This window comes from Anopheles arabiensis, chromosome 2, assembly GCF_016920715.1.
Source record: "Anopheles arabiensis isolate DONGOLA chromosome 2, AaraD3, whole genome shotgun sequence".
NCBI lineage: Eukaryota > Metazoa > Arthropoda > Insecta > Diptera > Culicidae > Anopheles > Anopheles arabiensis.
In genome coordinates, this window is record NC_053517.1 from 64,099,360 (window position 1) to 64,117,761 (window position 18,402).

At 42.5% G+C, this 18,402-nt stretch overlaps 1 protein-coding gene across 4 annotated transcripts in view; it reads right to left on the minus strand.

The window, feature by feature from the left end:
• Positions 1-10,233: 10,233 nt before the first annotated feature.
• The window catches only part of LOC120896499 (transcription factor Ken 2), a 38,865-nt gene continuing 30,696 nt past the window's right edge, over positions 10,234-18,402 (minus strand). For all 4 annotated transcript variants that reach the window (XM_040300667.1, XM_040300664.1, XM_040300665.1 and 1 more), the window contains 5 exons: positions 16,874-17,039; positions 16,570-16,781; positions 15,754-16,484; positions 15,398-15,659; positions 10,234-15,254 (listed from right to left, as the gene is read on the minus strand). In XM_040300667.1, coding sequence (XP_040156601.1) covers positions 14,476-15,254; positions 15,398-15,659; positions 15,754-16,484; positions 16,570-16,781; positions 16,874-17,034 — 2,145 coding nt within the window. In that variant the 5' untranslated portion in view covers positions 17,035-17,039 and the 3' untranslated portion in view covers positions 10,234-14,475. The remainder of the gene's footprint in view (positions 15,255-15,397; positions 15,660-15,753; positions 16,485-16,569; positions 16,782-16,873; positions 17,040-18,402) is intronic.

An 18,402-nucleotide genomic window follows, 5' to 3' on the forward strand; every position in this document is an offset into this window, starting at 1 on the left:
CATAGATGGCGATAGATGTGATGGGAATTATAACAGAACTATAAATATATACATATACATATAGACATGCATACAAAATACATGTATTTACAATAAAAAGCTCTACATGTCCAAACGCTTACAACACAGAGATCACTGAATGAATTGGCAGAAAATGAGGGGGCGGGAAGGTGGTGGTAGTAGGGGCAGAAATAGGTAGGGTTATCAATTCATATTCGAGATATGCACATGACGCCATGCGTGTTTCAAAGGACTACTAACACTAAGACTTTTTGCCCTCATATCTTACAGCTTGATAAGCTTCATCATCGTTGTTGAACGTGTTGATTGTGTCAGTTTCCATCTTTTGATTTGGTGCGATTCCTTAAGGAATCGGCGAACGCCACGACAGAGGTGTTTGTTGGGTAGAGTAAGGGATGAAACATTGATGCCGCCACACAGTGAATGCTAAAGCAACAGTCGTCATCCATTGCACTACTTTTTTCCAATTGCTACTCAAAGCGTAATGTATTTGTGTACATATAAACATGTATATATATATATATATATATATACATATATATATATATATATATATATATATATATATATATATATATATATATATATATATATATATATATATATATATATATATATATATATATATATATATATATATATATATATATATATATATATATATATATATATATATATATATATACATATATATATATGGCATTTCTGACCGTCGGTCGGACACAGCTGTGAAGAACTACGCGGCAAATGTTATGACTTCTGTAGGGCGCGCATATTAATGGTTTTAGTAGCATTAGGATGTGAAGAAATAATCATGCAACACAAACAACGCAAAACAAAACAAACAAACAAACAAAAAAGCGAGCAAAGACAAACAAGCACACAAACTCAATAGTAGCATCTCTATTCGTATGCAAAACTTCCGTTCCGTTGCCAACGAATGTGAATGAAGGTGGACATAAAATGAACAGGAAACAATCTGTGCGCAATTACGTCGAACTGAGGACACAGCGGAGCAAAAGATGAATTAAAAAAGAAGAACAAATAAATGAAGAGGAAACTAAATGTACGATTTCACCTTACGTAGAGGTGCGTAGCAGAATTGCCACTTTTCCAGGGAGATTCAAACTCAAGCACCTTTCAATTACAAATCAACTCAAACAACTGACACACAATAGCGGGTTAAATTTACGTAAATTTTGAAGAAGTAGCTTCACGGCTCCCAAAAAATGCACACACTCCAAAGTAGGTCCATGGATCAAATAAGCAAAGCGTCAATCGAATCAATATGCAATCGTTTGTTTGATGAATGTGTTTAGTTACTGTTACTGATCTTGTAAAAGCTAGCAGATTCACTTAAAAGTACCAAGCATGGAGAGTATTATATAGTATTTTGCTTTACGGTGCGATTTTTATACTGTATTTGTTTTCTTACTACTCTTATTACTGTTTTTGTTTGGAGTTTGTTGCGATAAATCTAAAATTAAGTGCAAGTAAATGATATATTTGTATGTATAGTTTAGTGTAGTGCGCCACACCTACCTACACCGATTGTAACATCTCGTAGAGTCGATTGAAAAAAGCACGAAAGCTTAGGAGATGAAGTGAAGAAGAAGAAGAAAAAACATTCAAACAATACAACAAAACCTACTTTGAAATATCATCTTAAAGGACAATACATAGTTGTTAAAGTAAAATATAAAGAAAATGTGACGGAAGAAAATTATGCAAATTGGATGGTGATGGATAACAACTACAATCTTTAAGGTTTACGACTTTAAGTGGAATTAATGTAGCAATTTAAAAAAAAAAGCACACAGACAGACACAAAACAGCGCGTAGTAAATAGAGCGGTGGTGAGTGTTGTAGTCGGAAGGTGAATGGTGGCATGGGTTGAAGCGAATTCTAATGTTATTAACATCAGTAGAAGAGAAGTAGGTTGAAATAATTAAAAACACACACACACACACACACACACACACACACACACTTATAAACAATTGCGCTAAACACAGGCCACAATAATTGATGGAAAATACGAAACGTGTGCAAATATTACATGTAGTTTACACCCGAATCGGTAACAATCGTCGAACAAACCCGACAGAGAATGTGAATGTTTTTGGGATTGAAGGTATTCAATAAACGGTTCTTGAAACACATTGAAATAATGTTCATCTTTTAAAGTGGCTGCTGGTGGGGTGGGGGGGGGGGATGGCTGGTATATGATAATATGTAGAAGGATATTTAAATTATCGATAGCAGTTCAATCACTTATTCCGCTCAAGTATTCATGTCGATACATTCGTATTCGTATTCGTATTTATTTAATTAAGTCATCTGGCTTCAACGCTATCCTGCTAGAATCTAATCCTGTTCTGAATCTAATTTCTGTTGCTCAAAAGGTGCTACTTAAAGTAATGTTCAATTTCACTGTGAAAGAGAAGCCACCTACTAATTCCACCAATTAGGTAACCCAAAAATTGCAAATTTTTCGGGGTAGTTGGGTATTGGGTTTGAAAGGAGATGGGCTGGCATTACACCTGTTTCCTGCGTTCCTCTCGTGCCATTTGCTTCGAATCGCGTGTCATCGCCTGCGAATGGCATACCGTGCCACTGCGGCTGCGTGGTACATAAAAAGTAGCGAAATCTTTCTTAGACCAGCATAACCGCAAAGGTTGTGTCAGTCAAGAAGAAGAATCATGGTTTATTACTTACGTACTTACTCTTCCGGCGCTACAACCGTTTTGAGATCTTGTCCTGCCTCAGGAGCGTCCGAACCCGCTCACGGTCTCGCGCCTTCGTCTGCCAATCCGTTATCCGTTTGCCTTAATGGCAAACGCCTTCACACCATCCTGCCACCTCAATTTGGGCCTACCACGCCTCCTCTGTCCTTGCGGACGGCCTAAAAAGACTTCGTCCGTTGACCATGCGTACCGGAGCCTGGCGAGCTTGATACGCTGTACGACAGTGAGGTCGCCGTACATCTAGTATAGCTCGTCATTATAACGGATCCTCCATCCTGTCCTTCCACACATACGGGGCCAAGTATCCTTCTGAGCATCTTCCTCTCGAACGCGGCTAAGAGGGTTTCGTCAGATTTGGACAGTGTCCATGTCTCAGAAGCGTATGTGAGTACCAGTACTATATAGGTACTATATAGTCCCAGCTTCGTCCGTCGCGACAGGTTCTTTGAGGTGAACTGCTTCTTCAGGCTGTAGAATGACCGGTTGGCAGCCAGCATCCTTGCGCGCAACTCAGCTTCCATGCTATTGTCGTTGCTGACCTTTGACCCAAGATAGGTGAATTGTGGGACGACTTCAAAAGTGCGTTCACCTATCTGCACGTCACGCCTACGTAGATTCTAATTATTTATCGGTAGGCCCGCTGATGTTGCCACCATCAGTTCGGTTTTTGCCCCGTTTATTTGCAATTCGAGGTTTGCTGCCGACTGCTCGATCTCTTGGTAGGCTTCTGCTAAATAGGAGAGCCGCAGACCAATGATGTCTATATCATCAGTGTATGCCAGGATCTGGGTTGACTTATAGAAGATGGTTCCCGTAGTCTCCACCCTCGAGTCACGGATGGCCCTCTCTAGCGCCAGGTTGAATAGGAGACAAGCAAGCCCGTCCCCCTGGCGCATACCTTTGGTGGTAGCAAAAGGTCCTGAGAGTTTTCCATCCATCCTCACCTTAGCTCTCATTTTACCCTGGCTATGCTATCATATGCGGCTTTGAAGTCAATGAAGAGATGGTATGTGTCGTGTCTGTATTCAGCCATCTTCTCCAAGATCTGCCGCATGGTGAAGATCTGATCAGTGGTTGATTTTCCGTTTCGGAATCCTCTTTGATAGTTTCCGACTATCTCTTCGACGTGCGGGACAAGACGATCCTGAAGGATCAGGGAGAATATTTTATCGGCGGTATTCAACACCGTAATACCCCTGTAGTTGTTGCAGTCCAACATGTCTCCCTTCTTGTATATCGGTTAGATGATGGCAAGATTTCAATCACAAGGCATCGATATGCTATCCCACACCTCAATAACAATTTGATGAATCTCGTTTTCTAGTCGTGCACCTCCATTCTTGACCAGTTCAGCTGCAATTCCGTCGGTTCCGGGTGCCTTGTTATTTTTCAGCCGACGGATAGCCTTTCGTGTTTCTTCTATGCTAGGTGGCAGTAGCATGACACTATCTGCTAGTGGCGCTTCTAGCTGTTCGTTAAACTGGTCGTTGAGTAATTCATCAAAGTATTAAGCCCACCGCGAGAGTACCTCTGGCTGGTTACTGACTAGATCTCCATCCTTGTTGCGACAGCAGGTTACCTTAGCTTACAACGTTGTTTCGGTGACCTATCGCTTGGTTTTGAGTCGATCCGCACGCCCCTCTGATTTGCTCGAGTTTATCATCATCGTTTATTGGTCGTTTTTTATTCGTAAAAAAAGAATCGTTTTATTTTCCATTACGCAATAACAGATTATTAATTCTATTAATCTTATTATTTATTTCTTAATTGTTTGTCCCAATGAGCTTTAGGGCTATTTACTTAAAACTGGAGAATGAGGATTGAGGGATGGGAAAGATGTGTGTTTAGTATAGATTAGGAAGAATCCAAGGAAGGAGAGCACGAAAGCGATATAGAGGAAGGTTAAAGTCAAACAGATTGTAGTACTTATTAAAGGGCTCACACGCGTTAAGCCACGGATCGTTCTGGGCAAAAGTATAACGCAACGCATACGAGGGATTAAAATGAAAGGTCTGTCACGGAAACAATGGGAAAGGTGCATATAATAGAATATTTGACTATATAGAAGGAATATCAATATAAGCGTGAGAGTAAACTGACGATAAACAAAGCCTGAGAATGTGAATAACAACTGTTGATGTCAGTGTTTGTATGTTCTCAAGCTTTTGCATGGCTTTGTTACCTTACGGAGTACAGAGTATGCATGCATAATCTAAGACAAGACGTACCCAGCAGCAGTAGAGAGCATTTGGATATGCTAGATCGCGTATTTTGCAACCCATACGAGAGATCAAACCTATTATTAGCTTTGTTGACGACAAAGTTTTTGTGCTCCTTGAACGAGAGCTCGCGGTCAGCCTAACCATACTTCCAGATCCTTCGCGGAGGACACTCTATTTAAATTTGCCCCACCTAAATAATAAACAAATAGTATTTTATCTCACCTAAGACTGAAAGACATCACGTTACATTTTGCGGGACAGAGGGTCAAGCCGTTCATTGAGCATCAGGAAGAAAACGCATCCCATCATCTTTGTCCAGTGTTCCGCGATCAGACAAAGAGAACACTGGAAAGGAACATTGTAATGTGATCTGCAAATAATAGATGCCCATTATCAGGGGCGATCTCGTGTTACTGTCGTCAACTCGAACGACTTAATAACATGCCCGTCATGGGTTCAAGCCTGAAATGGACCGTGCCCCCGTTGCACGAATTGACTTATCCGGCTGCATGGTAATGAATTAATTCTCGAAAGCCTGTATAGGCCGGCATGTCCGCGTAGGACTTTACGACAAATAGAAGAAGAAGATTATCAGAAAGAACGCTAATACCACCGACGAACCGACGTGACACTTCGAACAAAATGAGCAAAGTCTATATAATACAGAGGTCGATGCATACCTGGATTTTGGTCCATCTTTTTCAAAGCTTGTTTTTGACAGTTAGATGAAAAAGTGTTCACAAACGATTTCACACAGCCAAACACTTTTCAGGGCCAATTGAGTTTTTTCTGCACAAAACCAAGTGTAACTATACATTTCCTTCTCATGTACGTGGCATGGAGTAGTTTCTGTAATTCATCACTTAAAAACGACCACAATCAGGAATCTAGCTTCTTAGCTTTGGTTCTGATATTGTTATAATCAATAATTGCACTATAATGCTATCTTTTTTATATTCGTCAACTTTTTTAAGTAAACAATTATGAACAAACGTTGTAAAAATTACCGAAAAAGCATTCAGACCACTGCATGCACAACAACTAAAACCTCAATGCATGCTGCGATGAAACTATTGAAGCTTATCCATCCAGCTGTCAAAAGTTTCCCACGCTTTTTGATCAAATGTTCTGGATGACTCGGCCTCTGTATTCTATAGACTTTGGGTGCAACAACCAGTGCCGGTCAAGGCCTTCCTGATCCACTATATCCACTAAGTCACTGAAAGCCAAGCCTAGTGGTCAGTCCTACGTGTATGGGGGCACGATCTATTCGGGGCTTGAACCCATGGACGGGCATGTTGTTGTTGTCTTGCGAGTTGACGACTATATCACGAGACCGTATATCTGTTTAAGGAGACATAAAGACTGCGTCACGTTTAATACATGCGTTGCATTTTATGTTTGGTTTTATGCATTCTACTAATTTTAAGATACACGATAAGATCTTAAGGTCTGTTAGTGGTAAATAAATAAATAAATAAATAAATAAATAAATAAATAAATGTGGCCGTTTCCAGAAACATAAGATACTCCTGCTTCGGAAGGTAGTGCGCTGGATCCACCCCTTGGTACTAGTGAAATTGGCCATATAGCCAGTTCCAATAGTTGGTTATTGGCGAGCTTCTTAAATGGTATTAAGAGTATGACTCGTTTGTTCTTGATGGAACTATGTTGGTCTTGGTTGAAGACTCGATAGAATCTTTTAAATGGTGTGAGATGCCCCACTACTTCCTAATACATTTTTATTTTTTTCAAAACTCTTCAATTTTTAATTTCACCCTTCTCTGTGAATAGAGTAGTTCTAAGTTGAGGTGGCGTAGAGGTGGCAAGATGGCATGGAGGCGTCCGCCATTAAGACTGGGATAACGGATTGGCAACGAACATTCCGAACATTCCTGCATCAGAATAAGGCCGCAAGGCAAGGTTTTAGTCCGGGATGAGAAGTCCGTCAAAAGAATAGTGTAAAGCTGACATGAACAACAAGCCAAAATCATGTGTCCAACATGACATCATGGAGCTGAAAAGATGCCTGCTGTTGTGCTTACCAAGCCCATGGGTACTTTGTAAGCTATAAAGCTTTTTTTGTGACTCACATAGTGTACTAATCTGTAGAATTTTGGCGGGATTACAAAAGTTCTCGTGTAACATTCTCAATCGTAAATTTGAGAAAAACAAAAAAAAATCTTAGTGATGTAAGTTTAAAAAGTAATTGTGTGTAATGATGATGGATCGTTTTTTCAGCTGAATAATCGGAGCAGCAATTAATCTTGTAATTGAAATAAATATGTTTGGCTTTTAATGAAACCCGAAATTGAATAGCTTTTTTTATAATGCCTATAAAAGAACCCGGACCCGGTCTCGTAGTACAGTCGTCAACTCGTACGACTTAACAACATGCCCGTCATGGGTTCAAGCCCCAAATAGACCGTGCCGCCATACGTAGGACTGACTATCCTGCTATGGTGGGGAACCAATTAGTCACTGAAAGCCAAGCCCACAAGTGGGTACAGGCATGCCTTGACCGACATCGGTTGTTGAGCCAAAGAAGAATAAAAGAACATCCAGCCTATATTTCGTACAAAACCATTGTTGTCAATTGAAATTCAGTTGGATTCGTTCAATACATTTGGATAAAAGGAGCGATAGTATTGTTTGTATTGTTGTATTGTTTATTGTTTTAAGTGATTGGCCAAACAAGCGGCCTTATCACTGAATTAAAACTAAAACTTAAATAACTAACGCAGTGTACAATGACAAAACGGATCAACAGAATCTAGTAGGTAGGTGCCAGTCAAATAAAATGTAACGCTGATTAAATTTACGGGCCATCGCAGTCATTGGGTCGTTCTCGCTATATGCACGTCTTGTAAGGTCAGTTCTTATTAGTCTGTAGTTACGGAACACTCTAGGAGGGACATTTATGTTGACTCTAGCCAGTAGTTCTGGCGAATCTATCTCACCGACAATAAGTTTGGACAAAAACGTACATTGGGCATTATCACGTCTCCTAGCAAGTGTGTCCAGACCAAACAACAAACAACGAGTATGATACGATGGACGAGGGGTTACATTACGCCACGGAGTGAAGTGTAGGACAATACGAGTAACTCTCTTTTGGACAGCTTCTATTCTATTGGACCAAACACTAGAGAACGGACACCAAACTGTAGAACTAAACTCGAGGATGGAACGAACATAGGACTTATACAGAGTTAACAGGCAGTGTGGGTCATTAAGTTCTCTCGAATGTCGACGAATAAATCCTAGCATTTTGTTAGCTTTGTCTAAAATATCACAGTAATGTTGTCGGAAATCTAGTTTGCGATCCAGGGTGACTCCTAAATCCCTGACCGTATTGCACCGCGGTAGTTGTGCCCCTGATATGCTATAGATATACCTTATCGGACTAGCTATTCTAAAGAAAGACATTAACGTACACTTATCAACAGAAAATAGCAGGTCGTTATTGATACACCAATCAGAGAAAACATCAATCGGTCTTTGCAGAGAAAGAGAGTCGGAAGTGTTCCGTACGATACGAAACAGCCTAACATCATCCGCATAAAGCAGACAATCTGCTTCCGTAATGGCCAGTGTGACGTCGTTAATAAAAAGCGAGAACAGCAGTGGTCCCAAGTTGCTGCCCTGAGGGACGCCAGATGAACTCTCGAAAACGTTAGAGGAGACACCATCGATTTGTAGGTAGTAGCTACGTTCAGAGATATAGGACCTGAACCAATTCACCAGCGGAGTAGAGAGACCGATCTGGGCGAGCTTAGCCAACAGCAAGCGATGGTTCACACGATCAAACGCAGCCTTAAGATCAGTGTATACTGCATCCATCTGAGCTCCGGAAGTAAAGGCTGCGTGGCAGTTGGAGACGAATTCCACCAGGTTTGTGGTAACACTGCGTCGAGGAAAGAAACCATGCTGGCGTGTAGAAATATAAGAACGACAGTGATACATTAGCGAGTTTTGTATGACGATCTCAAACACCTTGGCACAGAAGGCAAGGTGGTTATACCGCGGTAGTTCTCAGCAGAGTTTTTATCCCCTTTTTTGTACACCGGAAACATCACAGAGGATTTCCAGGCCGTGGGTACAGTACTTTGTGCAAAAGAGAGTTGGTAGATTTGAGACAGAGGCTCTGCTAAAAATTCGCGGCATTTGGCAAGGATTGCCGTAGGAATACCATCGGGTCCAGGGTTGTATGAGGTTTTGACCTGCTGCAGAGCACGTAGTACAGTATCCACCGAGATAATAATATCGCGTACATCAATGTCAACAACATCACGGGGCACATTATTTAAAGCTGCTTCTAATGATAAGCTTGCATCATCCGTAGTAAAGCAGTCCTTGAAACGATCAGCAAATAAGTTGCACATGCCTTCCTTACTGCTTGTGGAGACGTTGTTATATGTGAGAACATCGGGGAGCGAGCTGTTACCGCGTTTTGATTCAACATACCTCCAGAATCGTGTTGGGTGTCTGATGAGCGAGAATTTCACTCGAATGAGATAACGAGTATGAAGTTGTCTGTTATAGCTTCTATATACATTATGGGCAGCAATGAACCTTAATTTGGAGTGTTGTGTACCATTTGTACTGTAAAAGCGAAAGCATGACGCTTTGTTTTGCTTTAGACGGCGTAAACGTGCATCAGACCATGGTGGACTGCGACGCGGTGGCATTAGAGGACAGCAGTAGTAGTAGTAGCACCGACGAACCGACGTGACACTTGAGTTACAAAAGTATCCCACACCTAAGCACTGTAATTTGGTATTGAGGTGATCAGAAAGGTGGTATTGAGGTGAGAATAAATCATTTCATTTTCATTTACAGGAAACATTGCAGGAAAATCATTTTATAGGTTTTCAAATAACAACAAAAGAGGTGAGAAGTGGATAAAAGATTGCGCGTTGGAATTTGATTTGATTTGAAAACAAAAGGAGGCCCAGCAGTTTTTCGCTAGTGTCAAAGTAGTAAGCAAATCAATACGATGGCGCTAGTGTGTAACGCGTATTTTCATTCGAAATAAGGAGACAGATTTTAATAGTAGTAGTAGTAGTAGTAGTAGTATAGTAGTAGTCATGGAATCGAAGCTCTACTAGTGAAATCGGACTGTTTTATGCACGTGCGTGTGCTTTCTTCTTACCCTTTTTAGCGGTATCTTATCCGGTGATTGGAATTTAGTGCAAAAAGAAACGCATAACAATCATACACACAACTGAACGATTTATATGTCTTGTTTCTGATTCATAAAGCATTTATTAAATAATACATTTCTACACGATCGGCGCCCTTGTTTCTTCAAACAATCGATTTCTTCTATATGTACACCGTTTACTAACGTCTACTATGAACAATGGTGTGCATGTTTGTGTATATATGTGTACCGTGCGGTTATGTTGTACGAACGGCTTAAACTAGATCGTACAACTAACGGCATCGTGTAAGATGAAGGGACGAGAAGACAACGTAGTAGCCACAGGGGTTGCCATCGATACAGGCTTGCATGAGTGTGCTACCCCTTGCTAGGTTATGTTAATGGGTGCATCGTTTAAGTACCCCCTTAAAGGCTCTAGTATACTACACTATTGAATACGCCGATATATTTATACATTTACTACACACTAAACTGAACACAACTCTTTCGAGTATAAGTGGGGTAAAATGTTTTTTTTTTACTATTTTGTTGTTCTATTGTTTTTTGTTTCCTATTCTTCTTCGACACATACCTTCATTTAATCGCGGTACCAGTTACTCTATTTTGTGGTAAGAGATATCATTATTAACACTAAATTATCCACTAACTGTCTTTATTACTTTTTTTTCTTCTTCTAGGGGCTTCTCTCTTAGTAAGGTGTCTCTCGTTAAGTGTGTTCGGCACAATAAATGTACATCCAGCATCGTATGCTCGAGCTAGAGCTTTGCTTTAACTAATCCTTGCATCTATGTACCATGCATTCGGTAATCTTTCCCACTCTTTCTTGAGTGTGCTAAGGAATGATGAGTGTGGGGGGTCTTTGTGTTAATACTAACATCCTTTGTGTACGTCGACAGCGATAGGGGGGAACGGATTTGTCCGTAGGTTTTGTCTTTTCTGCTGAAATCATGCATCATGTTTGGCGCATGTTCACACATTATCACGCATTCATCAAGGAAAGCAGATGTTAACGAATGTAGCGCTGCTGCACTCGTCTGTTCACTAATCGGAGGGGAAAGGCAGGAAATCGGGTTGATTGGGGAAGAGTTGGGAATTAAACGTTATAAATACACATTCCTGTCCATTGTTTGTAAATTATATTTTTCGACTTTTTGGCATTCAAGCTTTTACTCCCCTCTATTACCGTCCCGTCGTCCCATGCTTTGCCGATCCGAGGACGGTGCCGGGTTAGATGGATATTTCGTTGGTTTATAAATTATTTTCCTTACTACAATAGATCATGTGTATGGTGAGTGTCTGAGTGCTTGAGTGAAGTAAGGTAAAAAACAAACAAACAAAACGGTTTTTTTTTATAAAATATAACAAGGAAAACAGCGCGCACTGTGTGCAGGGTCACAGGGGATTGCGACGCAACGACACGCTTATACTCCTTTACTGATGAACCTATCGCAACAGCATCATGGCCTTCCAACATTCTTTTGTGTCTGTTTATGAACTATCAAAACTTGTTCAAAACGTTGTGCTCTTGCCGGAAGTAGAGATGATAGTGGGTGAAAATCATACTATTAGCTACTATTTTACAACCTAACACCTAGTACTTGGAGCACATCTTGGAGAACTCGCGGTTAAAATTTGTGCAAAACTGTGACTGACTGATGCCGTTACGGGAATGGGGAAAAGGGTAATAACGATGAAAGCTTAACATAATATTAACAATACACACACGCACACATGCACACTTGTACGATATCTTTGCAACACATCCCTGCTCCAGCTTTTACTCCCATCTGCAGGAGCAATGTAAGATTACCGGGATCTAGTGGGTGCTTGCATTGTCTCTTTCAGAGTGTGCCTAAGAAACGGAGGGTCGTGCTTATGCGTGTGTGTGTGTGTTGCTGTGCTTTGTGTGAGACATATGCACACACAAGCATATCTTTAAGTGTTAATTATACATTTAGATTGTTTACTAGTACTAGTTACGGAATGGAAGTAAGTGTTTGAAATGTGGAACAGCACTGCAGGTTGAGAAACGCTACAACGGCCCGATTAGTATTATGTTTACAGTTACACGGGCCGAGTAACAACGTGCTCGTACATTATTATAATAACACACAATGCTGTTCACATGTTTTGTTTATTTTATTATTGCCGAATTCGCTAGCCATTTAGAAGTTTCTTACTACTTGCACTATACTTATAATTTGTACCATCTGTTTGCTAATAACAAATCGTTTCAACGCCTTCCCTTCACACAAATCACACACGCACATTCTTCCCACACATGAGTGTGTTTGAATAGTAAGCTACTAACAAATTACGCGTATTGTATTAAGTATTGTTGTGGTTTGCTTTTTGTTTGTTTGTTTGTTTGTTTGTTTGTTTGTTTGTTTTTCTTTTCTTGCTTTCTTAATTCATGTTTTACAGCATAGTGCTACCGTATTTACTTTATACGCGGTGTGTTCACAGTTTGCGGCATTTTAATTCAAATCGTGTTGTAATTTTTTGTTTGCCAACCATCACACTGTTGGCGATGGGCAAAAGAACACATTAACCATTTAACAAGCGCATTGAAAGTTCAAAATAATAATGTACGCACCATCTTTGTGCGATTGGAACGACAAAACAAACATAAACAAACAAACTGGTGGTGATTTTTTCACCTAAAAAAAACTTTAAGTTTATAAGAAAATTTTTAAACGTCCTTCAACCGTCCTGGACAGCTTTGTGCTCCAAAAAGCACACGAAAAGGCGGGATGAGTATTACACATAGAATGGCATGCGATCAACATGCTTTTGCTGGTACAAAGATATTTACGAGACCTGCTCCTTTGTACGGCAAAGAACCCAGTGTAAAAGGCTCGGCTTGGTGCTTTGGGTCTTGAAGAGAGGGTTCATTTGTGCTTTTGGGAGTATCTTCCAACTCTGTAAGTACAACGTTTGTGTTTGTGCACCAACATATAGGATGATATTATGGTGCTGAATATTATATTGTTGCTTTTTTTTTTGTTTAATTCAAGCAAAGGGGAAGATGGATTCGCCTTTTTCATTTGATTTTTGCCTTTTTGTCACCCTTGTTGTGATTGAAATGCAAAGTAAGTATACTTTGTGCTTCAGCAACAAACATAACCGCGGCGGTATCAACCGAACGACAAAGCAGAATCGATTCGAAAATAAATAAAATGGATCACTCCTCTCTTCCCCTCTGTTTGATGTACTACATTGGTTAGCAAAATGGTAGAACAAATCATCAATTAATCTGCACAAAGCAATGGAAAAAGCAACACCAGAAGAGAAAAGCAAAGTAAAGGAGTTTGCTACGAGGTACGGTACCTCCTTTAAACCGGACGCTTGGGAAGTGAAATAGTTGGCACGATGCCATCATCATCGAGTGATGATGGAAAGGAGATAAAGGGGCTGTGAAATGTACAAGATGTGGAATATTTTTGTTTGCTTTAGTACTATAACCATCGTATCCCGTCGTGTGTGTTCTATGGTTTCGAAAGGTTGTTCTAATTCACTGCTCAATCAAGTGCAGTTGAGGCGTATACACTAGTATCCCAAACAGTCGGTCGGTAGGTACGCCGCTCACATTCGGCTCACGTGGTGGCTGCAGTTTGGCAACTCTTGGTACTACTAACTCGTCATTGTTACATTTACACTCACCAAACAGTATCAACATCGATACAAAAGAAAAAACGGACAGCTACAAATCTGCTCACCTTCGTGAAGGGGGTTATTTCGCACGCGGTTCTGACTAACAAGCAGCTTTCGAGTTTTGAAATGTTCAATCTTCCTGTGGAAAATCAAGGCAAAACTCGCAAACTTTTGCTAAGTATCGATGCGTTCGAGCGGGATGGTAGCGACTACCATTACTACTGTTACTTCTGCTCACTAATCTGCTATTATCGCTCTTCTCTCTTTAGTGGAATGAATTGACGAAGTATTTGTGGTTTTTTGTTCAGTATACCTCTGCAGAGGAAGGAAAGGTGCATTGTAAGTATGTACACGGACGAGCCGTGAACTGTTTTTTCTCCTCTTCCGTTGCTTTCATATTGCTTCGATAAGATTACCTTTCCGTACGTTGACCGAATGTCGCATCAACAACGTTCGTTAAACCCTCGCCTTCGAGTGTGACCGATGGGTTCAATACGGCAAGGAGCTACAGTGACGCGTACAGTTCGAACCGATGGTGACGCTGAAAGTAACGTCGCAGATAGCTCTGCTCGTAATTGGCGATCGGTGCCCGATGATCGATCGTAGTGTGATGGTTGATGCGATCGGAGCCGGAAAGTGCCATCACCACCGGTGGCATTGCGTATCATTCGTGCAGATTTTTACTCAGCAGCAGGTTGTTATGATGCCCGGAAAGATGGCGGACCAGCTCCTGCAGCGTCTCGAAGTATAGTGTACAGAAGCAGCAGGTATACCGTCCGCCCGCTTCCGGTGAGTTGATGATGTTCCGATGCACCGAGCAAAGGTGCTTTAGCAGATGCGCCTTTTGCTTAAACATTGCCACACACAGCCGACATGCAAACGGTTTTTCGCCCGTGTGCACCCGCAGATGCGTTTTTAGGTTCCAGGACATGCCAAACTGTTTGCCACAGTACTCGCAACGATACTCGCGCACTGGCGTGTTGCCACTGCTCAGCCCGCCTCCTACCGTTCCACCGCCACCACTGGCCGTGGAACCGGAACCGGTACCGGCGAGGCTACTGGCCGCACTAGCCCCACTGCCACCGCATGCGCTACCCCCACCGCCCAAACGAGCACTGAGTACTGCTTCGGCCTGGCTGCTTTCAAAGTTTTTCATCTGCTGGATCAGCTCGGTAGGTTTGGTGTCCGTGTTGGCACTGGCCGCATGCAGGTACGGCACCGCCAGCAAATCCGCCGGCCCACCAGGCAATGCTGCCAGTGCAGCGGACGGCCAAGGATAGACGAACGGCGCAACCGCAAGCTTGTTGTCCGCGCTGGGCGGACGTATCCGATTGTTGTTGTTGCTGCTTGTGTTGTTGTTGTTGTTATTGCTGGACGAATGGTTGTTACCGAGCGCCGCAATGTCGGTGGGCCGAGGGGTACCAGGTGAACCGGGTCGTGCATCTAGGCAAAGCAAACATCAACACAGTCAAAACGGAGGGAGAGAATTCAACGTTCAGCAGCGGCTAAAGTGCCGCTTACCGTGAAAGATTCAATACCACTTGCACACAAATTTCGAGCGCATCCTTCTACTCGGCAAAACTTACCTGGCAAATACGTCGGCGGTGCAGAGAGGAAGCACTTGCGTGTCCGAATATCCTCCAAATAGCTGGGCACGAAGGGTGGATTCTGTGCCGGCGAGTTGTGAAATCCGGGCCGTCGCTTCCGGTGCGGAGTCACGACATAGTTGTCCGGCGAGCCGTGCAGCAGTTCGTGCTCGAGTGGCTTCAGCGATTCGGCATCGGAATGTATGTAGTACGCTTTCCGCTTGGTACGAAACGGATCCAAGTATCGAGGAGGAAGCAGATTCTATTGAGTGCGAGAAATGAGATCAAGAGGTTCGATGGTTGAGCAACTGGGTGGATATCATTACCAACTAAAATATGTATCCTCACTCATTTACCTTCGTCGGTGCATTGCCTATCGTTTCGACATCGATGTTTGCGTCATCTGAATCTCCATCCTGTTGCTGCTGCTGCTGCTGCTGCTGCTTTACGATGGACAGATTGACGGGATCGGACGAGCTGCGTCTTCGACTGCGCAACGTATCACTGCCACCGGCACTGTTGGGCGTTCGACTGATCGCCTCAGCACGCGCTCCATCGTCCATCATGTCGCGGTCTTCCACGTCCAGCTCAAAATCTTCGTCGTCTTCCGGATCGGGATCACAGCCACTGCCTTCACCGCTGTGCCTTGCCGAGGGAGTTCGCCGATCGACGTTCGACGAGCGGGAAGCTTCAACCGTCACATCACCCCCACGACTGCTGCTCGATTCACTCCTTGCCTCCCCGGCAGTACTGCCCGCTTCGTCGCCCGCGATACCACTCCCACCCCCACCGGTTGCACTTCCGCCACCGTCATCTTCGTCGTGCCGATTGATTTGCTGCAAGTTGTTGTTGCTCTTGATGATCGCTTCATCGACCTCGTCCATGTAATCGGTATCCTCACGGTCACCACCATCCTCCGAGCTGCCCGCAGAATGGTGCTCTCGTTTAACGTTTATCCTTCGGCTGGCTGGACTGGCGTCGCGCGAACCTGAATGATCCTGACTCTTTGTGCGCCTCCGACGATGATCCAGTGCTCCGATACCCTCATTCCGGTTGATATCTACCAAGGGTTCTGACTTTTGCGATTCTAGAAACCCGGGGAAAAAAGCTTACCAGTTAGAATAGAGCCTTAGTGCGGCAACATGTCCGCCACCTTGAAAACCACCACTTACCACTGTCGTTGGAGCAGTCGGAGTTTTTCCAGATGCTGGGCTTAATTTGTAGTAACGCTAAGAGATCTTGCAGGTGGTGCACCTCGTTTGCGGGCACGTACACTTGCCCGGAGTACAGGAAGTCGAGCAGCAGCCGGAAGTAACACACCTGCACATCCGGGAAGTAAACGGTGGTTTCGCCCTCCAGCATCGGAGTCTCTTCCAAAATCATTCTGCACGGTACAATACAGAAACAACAAAAATAATTATTTAGAAGAAATTCCCTCCTATTTGCCCGCAGCAATTGCCCGTCCGCGTTGCATACCGTATGAGTGGACTGGCAGCCGCCAGTACCAACTTGTGTGCTCGCACAGTCTCCTTCCCATCACAGATGAGTAGCAGATCCGTCGCATGCTCTCCGCGAAATGCTGCACCAATTTCCTGGAGTATGCACTCGCCGTGTTTGCTATAGTGCAGCATCAGCATTCTAACTGTAGTGTAAGAATATTAAGGAAAAAAGGGGAAAAAATTATTTAGAATTGCAATTTCCAGAATCTTTTATAATGTTTCGCATGCGTTTTTATTGAGATTAAGATTGGGATAAGTTTAATACATAATCCCTTATGCTACTTTTATAGCGCCTGTTAGCTTAAAGTGTTTCAATTGATCTTCTTCTTCTTTGGCTCAACAACCGATGTCGGTCAAGGCCTGCCTGTACCCACTTATGGGCTTGGCTTTCAGTGACTAATTGATTCCCCTCCATAGCAGGATAGTCAGTCCTACGTATGGCGGCGCGGTCTATTTGGGGATTGAATCCATGACGGGCATGTTGTTAAGTCGTACGAGTTGACGACTGTACTACGAGACCGGCTATTCAACCGGTTTCAATTGATAGGTTCAATTAAATGTTACATGCTGCAGTTTCGTATACGTCGCACAAATAGTCTATTTTAGCCTTACAATTATTTGGACAATGTCTTGCATTCAATAATGTAACTGTTTGTATACATTATACTTATGATACAGGGGTTTACAGGAGTTCTCATAATTTTGGGACACTTTTTTGACGCTTCCCAATGGGAAATTAACTTTATGTTATGAGAATTGGATTCTACTGTGCCCTACTCAGTAGTGGTGGGAGCTCGGAATCGGACCTACCCGATTCCGATTCCGTGTTCGGAACCAATTCCGGAACCGATTCCGATTCCGGAGCTGATTCTGATTGCGAAGCCAAATCCGATTCCAGAGCCGATTCTAATTTCGGAGCCAATTCCAATTCCGGAGTCAATTCCAGAACCAATTCTGGAGCCGATTCCGGAACCGATTCCGGTGCCGATTCCGGAATCGATTCCGGAAAACTTCGGAGCTAGCCGGAATTGATTCCGACGAAATCTTCATTTTTCCCATCACTGCTACTCAGACAGTCTCAGTTGTGCTGCAGAGTGGTAAAGGAGTGCATATGTGCATATATTCATAAAGTGCGATTTAGTATGGGTATATGAAAATAAAAAATGCTCAAATATTTGAACAAAAATATATACAACAATATTTTAAAATTAAGGTTTCATGTGATGATGTGAGCGACAGAATGACAAAAAAAGTGTAATCATTTATTTTGAAAAACTGGAAAATAGTGAAGAAATAAAATATATGAGTATTTTGTGAGCTATCAACAATTATTTTCACGTTCGATCACGTTCGTAATAGCCGTTTAGGGGCGCAATCACAATAGAAAGCTTCCTGCACATTGGCTCGTTGAAATCTACTTCTAATGCAGTAGAGCATTGTGAATAGCCACACCACAATGTACGTATGCGTATGTATATTTGTTTTACTCTGATGCGCGGTGCACAA